Source organism: Staurois parvus, unplaced genomic scaffold (assembly GCF_062004578.1).
Source record: "Staurois parvus isolate SC_StPar_1 unplaced genomic scaffold, SC_StPar_1.0 ptg000227l, whole genome shotgun sequence".
Lineage (NCBI taxonomy): Eukaryota > Metazoa > Chordata > Amphibia > Anura > Ranidae > Staurois > Staurois parvus.
The window spans coordinates 607,621-621,876 of NW_028318023.1; the positions used below are offsets into that span (position 1 = coordinate 607,621).

At 39.1% G+C, this 14,256-nt stretch overlaps 1 protein-coding gene across 2 annotated transcripts in view; it reads right to left on the reverse strand.

The window, feature by feature from the left end:
- Positions 1 to 1,001: 1,001 nt before the first annotated feature.
- Positions 1,002 to 14,256, reverse strand: part of LOC149460500 (uncharacterized) — a 44,568-nt gene continuing 31,313 nt past the window's right edge. The window contains exon 7 of one of the 2 annotated variants that reach the window (XM_089679561.1): positions 1,002 to 3,049. In XM_089679561.1, coding sequence (XP_089535687.1) covers positions 2,711 to 3,049 — 339 coding nt within the window. In that variant the 3' untranslated portion in view covers positions 1,002 to 2,710. Of the gene's footprint in view, positions 3,050 to 7,185; positions 9,592 to 14,256 lie in introns of those variants that run through there. The other variant, XM_089679560.1, reaches the window with a different exon arrangement.

Consider the following 14,256-nt stretch of genomic DNA (forward strand, 5'->3'; position numbering starts at 1 on the left):
TCAACATGGTTGAGGGCATATGTCTCTCCTGTTCTATGTGTTATGCACTCAAACTATTCTGAAGGAACCGAAATTGGAAATTTTAAGTACTTTCCTTCGTACAGAGTAAATTTTAACCCTATTTCTTTTACTGTTGCTCATTGTCTATTTTGGAATATTTTTTTCTGCAATTATGTTCCTGCACTGGTTTTCTTTTTTTTTTTAAACATCTTTCAGCTGATTCTCTGAATGATTTAAAGAAGAAATTAAAGGGTCCTTACCATATTTTAAACTTATTTTTTTTGTCTGGCATGGCAGTGAGTGTCACAGACAGTTCTTTAGATCAGAATTGTTAATTCAGATGCTGTGAGAAGTGTGTGTGTTTCTGTTAAAATATATGGGGGCAGCTGGTGTTTGTGGGTGTAAAGGGTTATTTTTGGATTTAAGTACCACAGTGACATTCACATTCTGGCTGGTGGTGTGATATAAAGGGAAACTTATATAAGGGGGGCTCTGATCTAAGGGGGGGACTGTAATATAAGAGGAGATTCTGATGTAAGGGGGGACTCCTGTAATGGAGGGTGGGGTTCTTAACCCCTTGAAGCCAATCACACGCAAATATGCAGCCTCTCAGCGTCTGGGCCTTGACGCCGAGCGGCGGCATATTTGCGTGCAATTAGAAATTAAAAATGTGCTGAGAGCGTGCAGCCTGCACGCTCCCAGCACATATGTCCCGGAAAGGTCCCGATCTTCCTTTTCAATCGGGACCTTTTTCAATCATGTGACCACCATGATTGCGAATCACGGCGGTCACGACCCTAAAACCCAACCTCCCGACTTCTGAAACTCTTAAAGGGCGCCAGTGCCAAGAGGTTATTGTAAAGATTGCTTTACTGCTTGTTTGCTAACTAGCCACTGACTATTTTATAAAGTTCTTTTGTAAGTTCGGCTGTAAAGCATATTTAATTAAAGAGTTTCATTCTTTAATTTTTTTTAAATTATGAAAACACCAAACTCTGAAGTAGAGAGCAAATAGTTTATTTTAATGACATTTTCTGAGAAGAAGCAATAGGCAGCTGATACAAAAAGCAAACTGGATGCAAAGAATTGTTTAACAGTAACCTGCTTATATCAACAGTAATACAAATGTGTTTAAGTTAAAAAATGTATTCATTGTAGGTTCAAAAGGATTGCAGGTAATATTTTTCTGTAAGATATATAGATAATATACCATTTTGTAATTTAAAATGTAACTAAGGGGAAAATAAAGATAATTTCTGTGCTGATTTTCCCCCATAACTTAGTTTACTTAACTTAATTATAGCAAGCACACCTTCCAATTTTCCCAGTCCTTCTAAATAGTATAACTGCTGTATATCATTTTCACTTGCTTAGACCCTCCAACTTAGGAGATGGCTGGCTTTCACAGGGCAGGAAGAGGCAAAAGTCTGCATTGATGTTTTCTAGGACTTTTCACATTCATTTTCACTTTCAGTGGTAAGTATGCCTGTTCTTTGAATGTACCATATGGAGAGTGCATATGCAATACTAACGTATATCCTTTTGAAATGGTAATGGTATTCAACATTTGTGACAATTTTTGTATAAAATAACCAGTGAAAACTGACATTTAATCTCACCAGCATGTGCTAGTTATTTGTCATTTGCTACCATAGGCTTTTCTACTAATATATAAATGTAGAATAATAAGAAAAAACAAGAAATGCTGTAAAAAATAGTTAAAATGCAGTAAAGAAGCATTATTTAACAAAAAAAAAAACTAAAGAAAAAATAAACCAAAACAAAAAATTACCCCATCTTTATCAGCCTTCCTTTGTAAATAACACATTTTGCCTTGTGAAGCCTGACTCATAAAAAGCAAATATTTCAGAAGTAAAACTAATGTTTATAAAGAAACACATTAATATGAAGCATCAAAATGCTAAATAGAAGAAGTGGCTTTGGCATTTTTTCAGTTAAAATTAAAAAAGACAACCTCAAAAAAGTTTTTGTGAACTTTTAAAAATAATTTTCTCATAAGGCAGCCTATTGAAGTAATATTTTCCTTTGCATTGATTATTACCTGAGGTGTAGGGTATTTATGAAGCGTTATTATACCCAATTTGAGGTCACTAGCCAAATGACCATGTTGTTCCTGTGTCTCTGTACCTTGAAGCTTGAATGTACAATAAACATACAGAATAAGATAAAAGTATATTTTATACCCAGTAGGAAATATTTTTATGTTTTGTGTTACCATACAATACTTTACCCAGTTATCTACAATAGTGTATAAAGTTTTGTTTTTCTGCTTCTATTGTTCTAAAGGAACATTTCAACATCTTCTACTGGGCACAATGTATACTTCAAAAGCCTAGATAAGAAAAAGTATAAAGAAACCAAAAATAAGATATCATTTCAAAAGTAACTTACAAATGAAATGTGAAGAAAATTGGAGCTTCATTTTAGCTATTAACAGGCTCCCCTACTGATGTAGGTTTGTTAACAAGGTGTAGATACCTGAGCTGCTTCAGTGAATGCATAGGACAGTTATAGAACATTTTCTTATATAAATACTTAAAGTACAGTTCCAGGGAATTCAAGAATGCATTATTGTAATACCATTGTCATTCTCAGAATTAGAATATCCAAAGTGATACGTTAAATAATGTATAAATTATGGCTTTGCCTTTTAACATTTCTTGTTTTTCTCTTGGTTTGGTGGTATTTTTTATTGATAATAATGATAGTGGTGAGCATAGAGTTGTTGTCTGTAGTATTCTTCATATCTTCTGTAATAGTCACCTTTATCATTTCCATAAGGGTCATGAGGGTCATAATGCTCATTGTACCTGTTATCAGGATAATATGGAGCAGCAGCGTTTTCAGCACCCCCATTGCTTCCCTCCTCATTACCTAAGATTTCATTGGCTGCACCATTATTATCATGTGCCTCAGTGGAAGAAGCAATAGTGGCGGCTTGTGTTGGCTGCAGTTCAGTGCTGCTCTCACTGGCTGTGCTTGGCTGCTCTGTATCTGTCTCATTCTGACTTGCAGTGCTGTCTTCAACCTAATGATGTTGAAAAATACAAGCAGATGAACTAATTATACCTGCAGAATTTAAATCACCCCATGGCAATGCATTGTATATATACTGTATTTATCATAGTAGGTCTTACTATCACAAAATGTTTTTATATATCTGTTATCAGACTGTAAAGAAGGAGTATGTCCATAACAGTTCTATGCACCCAAATATAATACGTCAGCTATTATTATTATACAGGATTTATAAAGGGCCAACAGTTTGCTCAGTGCTTTACAAAATAAAGGGAGACAATACAGCAACAATACAGTTCAATACAAGAGGATTAGGAGGGCCCTGCTTCTTGGGGCTTACAATCTAAGAGGGAGGGGCTGGTGGTGCAAAATGTAATAACTGTGGGGGATGGACTGGTAGAAGGAATAGAAGATTCCGTTAGTAGCTGAAGGTAGGATAGGCTTCCTTGAAGAGATAGGTTTTCAGAGATCGCCTAAAAGTGGGCTGAGTAGGCGATACTCTGCTAGATTGAGGTAGAGAGTTCCAAAGGATGGGGGAGATTCTGGAGAAGTCCTGGAGATGAACATGGTATTAGGAGACAAGGGAGCTAGAGAGCAGGAGGTTGTGGGAGGAGCGGAGAGGACGGTTTTGGTGATATGTGGAGACCAGTTACAAATGGCTTTATACGTTATTGTTAATGTTTTGAATTTCATTCATTGGGCAATGGCAAGCCAGTGGAGGGATTGGCAGAGAGGGATGGCAGATATGGAACAGTTAGTATGGTGGATGAGTCTGGCAGCAGCATTCATGTCAGACTGAAGAGGGGATAGCCTGCGATTAGGCAGGCCAAGCTATAGGTCTGGTGGCTGAATACTCAGTGAGCCTTCTATTTCTCTTGGAGATACTGGTAGTAAAATCTCCCTGCCTTGGTTCCTAGCTCTGTTCCTGCGCATCTTGAAGTCTTCACTATTCCTGTTCATCTTGGGTGTTCCAACTTATTATGCTGCATTAGCTATATAAAAGTTTAAAAAAATCAGCAGAGGGTGGGGTCGAGCAACAGCTGTATGTGTCTTTTGGATACATAGAGTAGGACTTGGGAGTGAGCATGCATCAGTACCCCCATAGCTAGCAGCTTGCTTTTTGAGCCACTGGTCAAGAGGGAGGAGCCAGTAGAGCCAGCGGGGGACCCGAGAAGAAGAGGATGTGCAAAACTATGACGTGTTTTTTTTTTTTTTTTTAAATAACCTTTAGAATCACTTTAAGGCTTTAAAACCACTTATCTACAAGATGAAAACGAATATCCCATTAAAAGATATAAAAGCAAAATGAAAATGGTGGTTCTAAACACATTTAACAAAAAGCTTTCACAAACCTAAGCAAATCATACTTAGCCTATGATGAAAATAATGCATATACAGAGGTCATGTTTAGTAGGAACTGCATATCAAAATGATTGCTAGATGCAGAGATATCAACAGCTGAATGTGAATGCAAATCTAGACCTTTTCTGTCAAAGTCTACAAAAACTTCACACACTGATCTCTTACATCCTCCATGCAGCCACTTCCCGTCTATGCCTGAAAAGGGATCTTTATAGCAGAATAACAAGTATTATCGCACTAAAAGTTGCAGATTTAACAACACTAAAAATCACCACTGAAGTTACAATGTACATAAGCATGTTAACATTTATATAAGATTTTAGTGATTGAGTTTACAGTACATAAGCTTACAAAATGTATGTGAAGTAATTTTTGCAACTTGGCTTTAATATACAGAAGACTGCAAAATTTTTAGATTTAAAAATCTATAAATGGGAATAAAATATTGCATTCAATATACCTTTATAATTCTGCATACCAAAGCTGACCCAGGATATAACTACAATTTTTAGTGTGAGAGCTTGGTAGCCCAGAGAGTTATTACAAGCCAAATAGTATTCCAAATTCTCCACTGCCATATCTGTGGCCTATGCCAGCGGGTGTCATAGTTTGCATTCCTATATCTGCTAATTATACTTTCATACATTAACACTAGGTTCACACCTAAGCGTTTTCTGCAGTATTTTGTAGAAATTCAGGACAGTCCATTTAACATGATTTCCTATGGAACACGTTTACAGCCTTTTCACCCGGTGCATTTTTTAGAGAGGGTCAGGGACTTTTATTAACGCAAAAAGTTGTGTTTTTGGTTTTGTAGACTACAATGGAAATGCTGCTGAAAAGTAGTGCATTTTTGCTGCATTTTTTATACATTTCTGCTGCGTGTTCGATGCCTTTTTTGTTTTAAATCTGCCTAGCAACAAGAAAAATGTGTCAATGTGTCAAAAATTTAAAAAATTGTGTCAAAAATGTAAAAAACATGGCAAAAATGCAAAGCAAAATGCAATGCAGAAAGGGATCCAATGCAAATTGCATAGGTGTGAACCTAGCCATGGAGCCTCATTGCCAGGGAGCCGCATTGCCATGGAGCCCCCTGAGGCCCTTGAGGAGCAATAGAGGTAAATATTCAGTCGTTTTTAGGAAAAATTGAGAAGACTCCGCTCTTAAGCTTTTTTGTTAGACATGTGGCTGTGTTTGCTACCCCATCTCACTGCCTGTGTTAAACTTTCAAAGCCCGCAGAACTGTTGCAGAATGGTTGCAGCCAGGGGCGGACTGACAAATCATGGGGCCCCCGGGCAATAGGGGATCATGGGGCCCCTGTGTCCTTGCCCAAACTCAAAAAAGCCTATGAAAAAGGTACCAGGGGCAACTCATGGGGCCCCCTACTGACCCCGGGCCCTCGGGCAGTGCCCGAGTTTCCAATGGTCAGTCCGCCCCTGGTTGCAGCACACTTCCATCTACATGATAGTGGTATAATTTTCACTGCACCACACTCACAGCAATGTGTACTGTCATGGCCTTGTCCACCTGTGTAAATGAGGCCTTAAAGACTTAGGCTGCAGCTCCTACTGCTGTTTAGATTTCTTATGATATTACAGCCTTAACCACTTGCCCTCCAGAGGACTTACCCCCCCCCCCCCCCCCGACCAGGCCATTTTTTGCGATACGGCGCTGAGTTACTTTAACTGACAATTGCGCGGTTATGCAACACTGCACCCAAATTAAATGTATGTACTTTTTCCCCACAAATGGAGCTTACTTTCGGCGGTATTTGATCGCCTCTGCGATTTTAATTGTTTGCGCTATAAATAAAAAAATACAATTTTGAAAAAAAAAAACAATATTTTTAACTTTTTGCTATAAATAGATCCAATACAAAAATTTAAAAAATAAAATTTCATCATAAATTTAGACCAAAATGTATTTTGCTACATGTCTTAATCTCAATACGTGTAAATTAATTGGTTTACGTGAACGTTATAGCTTCTACAAATGGCGGTATATATACCAGAATTTGTTTTTTTTTATACTAGTAATGGAGGCAATCAGTGACTTATAGCGGGACTGCGGCGGGCATTCTGACACTGGGGGAACTGACTGTCACTGACATCCCCAAATAAAAAGCTCTGAAAATGTACTAATGATACTAGGCAGGGAGGGGTTAACATCTGGGGTGATCAAAGGGTTAACTGTGTGCTGTGTTTGTTTTACTGTGTAAGCACACTGCTTTGTATTGCTTTGCGTTGCAGAGCAATACAATGCAGCGTGCTGGAGCTGACAGGGGAGAGATCTGTATTGCTTACATACAGACCTCTCCCCTATCAGTGTTTCTCAGCGATCGCAAGGTGTCAGCGGGGAATCTCCGGCTGGGACCCGGTGATCGAAAGCTGTAGCCACCACTGGCGGCGCAGGTAGGACGAGCGTGCGGCATGTGCGTGCCCCCTACCCAGAAGTACAAAGTCACACATATATATATATATATATATATATATATATATGTGTGTGATTTTGCTCAGCCCTGTCGCCCTGTAGTAGTAGTTATGCTGTTAAAATATATTGGTTCCCAGCAGACCTAATTTCTTTTGATTTCAAGCAACATAGTTCAGTTCATCTGTTGTTTGCTTGGAGGCTATGGGAATTAGGGAGTCTTCAATAACCCATGAGTGTCCAAAATCTAACAACAAATTTTTTTTTTCATAAATCCCCTGTAACTAATACAACCTAATACATTTTTATCCTGGAACAAATTCAGCAGTATAGAATGATACACAAGACTCTTAGAATATAGCAAACATTGTATTTTTTATTTTACATATTTAACATGTTCTGTGACAACGAATATAAAGAAGTTTATATATTTTTTTAGTTTGTAGAGTACTGAAGATTATGCAATTGCTATTTCACATGTCAGACAAAGTTATATTTCCATCAAAAAAGAAGTGATCTGCCTTATTTCAGAGCTTTATTAGGTGATATTTCCTTCATTACAGATACCGAAAATTACAATATTTACCTGTAAACTGTGTTAAATGTCAGTGCCAGATTTTTCATAAATACTGATATATTTAAAAAAGCACCTTGGATAAGTATATGTTTGTAAGACAGTGTAAGAAAAATATTTAAAGATCATACTGAGTACCCATGCTGAAAATTAAAGTTTATACTCATATTCATTTTCAAATATATTCATACCATGGGCTATGCAAAGGCTTGTTATGTCTGCTGTATTTGATCATCCTGGCAAAAATGTCTAAGGCCGGCCATACATGGGTCGTTTTTTCGAACGATTTTTAGTTCGCAAATCAGACCTAAGAATAATTGGTTGATTTTTGCTCTGTTAGTGGGGCAATGGTACTGGCCAATTTTCGTGGTTCCTCCCCATTTTGTTTATCGGTCATGCTAGAAAATTGGTGAAAAATGACCGATTTTCAAAATCATTGGTGGCACCATCGGATTACAGAACTAATGATGTTTTTGATGTTTTCTTTTGGAATTCGACCCATGTGTGGCCTGCTTTAATCTATTGTTTTCAAAGAGATTTTTTTCTTGAGAGGAACATGGTGACTATCATTGTTGGCTTCTCATTTTGCAAATGCATGTGCCTGACTGTTATGCTGACCCTTTGGCTTCAATACATTGAGTAACTGACCTAAACAAATATGTATTTAAAGCAGAACTAAACTGTATCTGAACACTACAAACTGAAAACACTATTAATCTATTTTATTATTCAAAGCAAATTTCACCCATTTTGTTGTGAAATCACCCTGAAAAAAAACCCATAGCTGCAACTATCCTGAGTAAGGGCAGATGATTCATGTAGCATTTACTTCCTGGAATCCATCTGCCCTCAGCTCAGGCGTGTAGGCAGGAGGGTGTATTTAGCTGAGAAAGCCCCTCCTCCCCTCCTCCAGATAAAAGAAAAAACATGCCCGTGAAGACCCCTGGGATGTATGACATTGTTTTGGCCAAGGCCAGAAACTAGGAAGCAACTGAAGAAATGTAAAAAAAAAAGTTCAAAACAAGTAAATACAATATACCTTACTTTCTTTTTTACTAATGCTACTGTAGCAGCAAAATGTTTAAAATAGTTCATTTTAATTGACAGAGTTTAGTTCTGCTTCAAGTACATATGATTTTACCCTGACATCTCTGACATGCTTACTTGTTTCAGTCAATGAGAGAGCATTTAAACCGCAGAGTCAGAACAAAGCTAGGGAACTTGCATTTTTTTCGGAAGCAGGTCTGCAATACAAAGTCTCCATATTTTCTCTAAGGAAATTACACTAATATGGACGCTCAGCATGTTCTTTCAGTGCTATCATAACTTGCAGTGTTTGTTAAAAGGCCTTTCCTCTTTTTAGACATGAACCGCCTTGGCTTCCACTAAGGTCCCCACTTTGTGTCTGATATCCACTCTAATAATAACTTGGCATGGCAGTTATTCCATATTAATAGAATGGCACTGGTACAATGGCATGGACAAATTCAGACAGTCATGCCACTGCAATCATTTGCATGAAGATCATCCCAGTGTTGATTATGGGGGTTGTGAACAAATCCCTCACTGTTGCTTTAGGCACCATAAATCAAGTGTCAAACTCTATAAAGTGGAAAAGCCCTTTAAATAAAGTGAATACCTGAGTTCAATTGTCAGATTAGATGAGTTTGTACAGTGAATTTTGAATATTAGAGGATGTACAACTTTTTAATATCTGACAAAAGTTTTAATCCTATACCAATTTAAATAAAAGGTAGTACAGAGTAAGATAAAACAATAAAATAAATGCACGACCTTTCAGCTTTTTACTTTATTGATAATATTGATACTGGTGTGCATGGGGATCATACTCATCTTCGTATCTGATATAGTTATCACCTCTTACTCTCCTAGGGTCAACTTCATTTTCATGGTCATAGTAACCATTTTCATATTGGTACTCATTATACTCTGGATCATATGGAGCAGTGGTGCTTGGGACACCTCCATTGCTTCCTTCTTCAGTGCCTACGTTTTCATAGTCACTACTCCTAGGGAGCTCAGTGGGCACACCAGCATTCTCCTCAAGTTGTGTAGTGGCAGGCTCTATGGTGCCGGCTTGTGTAGGCTGCATGTCAGTGCTGCTCTCGCTCGCAGAGCTCGTCTGTTCAGTGCCTGTCTCATTCATGCTTGCAGTACTTTCTTCAACCTAATCACATGGTAAGATTTGTAAGTAAGATAAACTGACAACTCTTTTATATAGTACAGTTGAACTACTCTAGTAATTAGTGTACTGTATGTGTTACACTTCAGAGCTTTAGAGGGAAAGTATGCTATATGTTCAATGAGTATAGCTGTTGAGTTGTATTTACATTAGGGCAATTTATTACTACTTTTACAATTGTACATGCTTACTTTTCTATTATGGTTGCCACCTCATTCCCTTTAAAACCAAACACATATTAAAGAGGAGCTCCAGTCTCCCCCAAAAAAATTAAAAGTCAGCAGCTACAAATGACACATGTATTCTTACTTAAATCTTGGTGATCTATTTGTATTTCTTCCAGATTTATACAGTAATCAAGCATGGAACAACTTTTGCTCTTTGCCTCTATTCAGGAGTCTCCTATAATAAAGACCACTCACTGCCGCTCTCTCTCCCTGTACAGTGTGACTGATCTTGTGTCCACCCCCTGTAGTTTTTTTGCAGTAGGAGGACCTTCACAGTACAGGCATGTAGGCCGGTGCAACCTATTTTCTGTATTGCAGGTGGCACTCAACCGCAGGGGTACTGCAAAGGGAGAGGAAGTCAAGAGGAACCTAATTCCTCTATGGTTTCCTGGGTCACACGGGCAGCTATTCAATTAGATGCTGGCTCCTCATGTAACTTTGGTGGCCATCTTGGGTTAGCCAGAGTCTAGTTAAGACCCTGGGGCATTTTGTGTATGGCTAGAGTAGGGACAGTTTGCTTGTCTGGCAGGAAAAGTGCTTTAGCATCAGGGAGAGGTTCTAGAAGCGTAAGGAAAGTGCAGGGGCATGCCATCCTACCTGGCAGCCTCCCCATTTGGGTTTGGACTGGCCAGGCTACTTTCCACCCTTTGAGACTGAAGCTGTTGGCACACCTAAAGACCTACTTCTCCTAGCACATCACTGTTTCATGCTGTGAGTGCTCCCGTTCGAGTTGCTTTACTACTGGGCTTGTTCAGTTGGGAGAGAGGGAGGAAACATTTTTAGGAATAGATAGGCCTCATGCTCACTGACATTTAATTTTAACTCCCCTAGAAGCCAGCAGCAATTTGGCCAAAAAAACACGTGACGCAGGTAAAAGTGTGTACCGCATTTACTTTGGTCAAGCATTTGGGTGTTAATCAATTACATTACATAAATAATTTATTCTGGCCTTTAAAATAAATTAATGGTGATTGGCTAAATGCTCCTTGTGTTTAGGAGCATTTACACATTTACACACAAAAACGCCACTGCTCCAGGACGCCCTGGCAGTGGGTCTTTTCTGCTACTAAACTCTCCCTCCACAAAATGCTTCTAAAAGCTTATTTGTGCATGGACACATAGGATAACATGCAGGGGAATTTAGAGGCAGTAAAAAAAAACTTTGATGCCCCTAGCTGTAACTTCAAAAAGGCCCAGTGCACATGAGGCCATATAATTAGGCTTGTCTTTCACTTAAACTTTAGAGCCATTTTAGCATTTCAGCTATGGACCTGTTAATTTGACCACAACTATGTGATTACATATGATACATAAATTAAGTATATATATTTCTTTTGGGAAACAAGGCACTTTTTGTTTGTATTTACTTTCAAAGGTTTTTCTTTATCTCTATTTTTCAGGTAACAAATACTAAAAAAAAATAGAGAAAAAAAAGTCCAGTTGGACAATTGATCATTTTAAAGCAATAAATGTTATATACTGTATAAAGATGTTTATTGTCTTCTGCAATTTACAATTTAATGAGACTAAAATTGTGTTTCTGCAACCAAATGTGGTAAAATGTTTTCCACAAATTAAGCATTTTTAAAATACACTGTTAAAAAAAATTAAAGGAACACTTTTTAATCAGAGTATAGAATCAAGTCAATTAAACTCCTGGGATATTGATCTGGTCAGTTAAGTTGCAGAAGGGGTTGTTAATCAGTTTCAACTGCTTTGGTGTTAATAAAATTGACAACAGGTGTACTAGATGGGCAACAATGAGATGACCCCCAAAACAGGAATGCTTTTATAGGTAGAGGCCACTGACATTGTTTTCCCTACTCATCTTTTCTGACTATTTTTCACTAGTTTTGCATTTGGCTAGGGTCAGTGTCACTACTGGTAGCATGAGGCGATACCTGGACCCTACAGAGTTTGCACAGGAAGTCCAACTCTTCCAGGATGCCACATCAATACATGCCTTTGCCAGAAGGTTTGCTGTGTCTCCCAGCACAGTCTTAAGAGCATGGAAGAGATTCCAGGAGACAGGCAGTTACTCTAGGAGAGCTGGACAGGGCTGCAGAAGGTCCTTACACCATCAGCAGGCCCGGTATCTGCTCCTTTGTATAAGGAGGGAGAAACAGGATGAGCACTACCAGAGTCCTACACAAGGACCTCCAGGCCACTGGTGTGCATGTCTCTGACCAAAGAATCAGAAACAGACTTCATGAGGGTGGACTGAGGGCCCAACATCCTCTAGTGAGCCCTGTGCTCACTGGCCAACACCATAGAGCTCAATTGGCATTTACCATTGAACACCAGAATTGGCAGGTTTTCCGCTGGTACCCTATGCCTTTGACAGATGAGAGCAGGTTCACCCTGAGCACATGTGACAGATGTGAAAGGGTCTGGAGAAGCCATGGATAATGTTATGTTGCCTATAACATCATTCAGCGTGACCGCTTTGGTGGTGGATCGGTGATGGTCTGGGGAGGCATATCCATGGAGGGACGCACAGACCTCTATAGGCTAGACAATGGCGCCCTGACTGCCCTTAGGTTGGACCCATTGTCAGACCCTATGCTGGTGCAGTGGGTCATGGGTTCCTCCTGGTGCACGACAATGCCTGGCCTCATGTGGCAAGAGTATGCTGGCAGTTCCTAGAAGATGAAGGAATTGATACCATTGAATGATCCCGATGCTCGCCTGACCTAAATCCAATAGAACACCTCTGAGATATCATGTTTGGATCCATCTGACGCCACCAGGTTGCACCTCAGACTATCCAGGAGCTCAGTGATGCTCTGGTCCAGATCTGGGAGGAAATACCCCAGGATACCATTTGCTGTCTCATTAGGAGCATGCCCTGATGTTGTCAGGCATGCATACAAGCATGTGGGGGCCATACAAACTACTGAGTACCATTTTGAGTTACTGCAATGAAATTTCAGCAAAATGGACAAGCCTGCTGCATAATTTTTTCATTTAGATTTTTGGGGTGTACTTGAATTCAGTCCTCTGTAGGTTGATCATTTTCATCAAATGATGGGGCATCCTTACTTTCCTAACACATTACCCAGTCTATATCAGTATAGATCTATCTATCCATTCAGTCATATCCAACCCTTGGCGATTGCATGGGTTGTCACTTGTAAGCAACTTTTTCCATAAAATCTCTTAGCAATTATTTTACAGGGTATGTTGCCAGGTCTTTCCCCAACCCCTATCATGCAGGAGATCCTGCATGGCCAGGGATGAAACTAGGACAATTTAGACAGGAGCCAATTAACCTACCAGCATGTCTTTGGAGTGTGGGAGGAAACTGGAGCACCCGGAGGAAACCCATGCAAGCACAGGGAGAACATGCAAGCTCCATGCAGGAGGTGCCATGGTCAGGAATCAAACTCATGACCCATTTTACTGCAAGGCAGATGTGCTACCCACTAAGCCACTGTGCCGCCCATCAGTATAGATATCCAGCACAATATTTTTCCTCATTGAGATCTAATGTGTTTTCAAAGTTTTCCTTTAATTTTTTTGAGCAGTGTATAATGTGGATGTTTTTTTCTTAATGATTTTGCTACGACTCTTGGAATAAATAAATGCACAAAAAATAGAATTTTCTTTTAATGTCATAAAAAAACAAGCTAAGGAGGGCAGCAAAAAGAAGGTGTTATTTATGTCTTGTTAACAGTGGGTTAACCAGGAGTTTAAAAAAAAAAAAAAGTTAAGGAAACATTTTTTTCTACTTTAAGTTTTCCTGGAGCAACTCCGGTGTAAAAAAAATCAATTAGTTGCTCCTCCAAGTATCGACAACAGTGATCACATTGCATACATTTAATCAAGCACTGATCAGAAACACCTGTTAGTGCTGAACAGTGCTGAATTTGCTGCTCATAGCAGCTCTGTAGAGATTTGTAGATTGAACACTAGAGAGAGCTCTCTACTACTCTCTAAGCCAGACAGGCAGTAGATGGAAATCCTAACGGAATGACATTTTGTTTGCTATAAAGAGCTGCTGGCTGTATGCATATACAGTTGTGACCAAAATTATTCAACCCCCAATGCTGTAAAGGGGTTTAGGGACTATAGTGTACATTTGGAATTGTATTCAGAATCAAATCCTACAAGGACGTTGTAACTACCCAAATGCAACTAAAATGACATCAATTGTTTATGTAATACAGTAGTAAATGGTTCTTATGTGGTTTCTTCATTGCCACAATTATTCAACCCCTTAAAGACTACCACTCTGAAGAACAGAGGTTCATACAGGTGCTTTCCATCAGGTATTGAAAACACCTGTGGATGTCACCGAGCAGCAATCAAGCATAATAAGCACCAATTAGGCAGCTTTAAAATGACTGTGATACTCAGCTCCTTCTAGACATTTACTGGTGTGGTTACAAACATGGTGAAGGCAAGAGAATGGTCCAGGAAG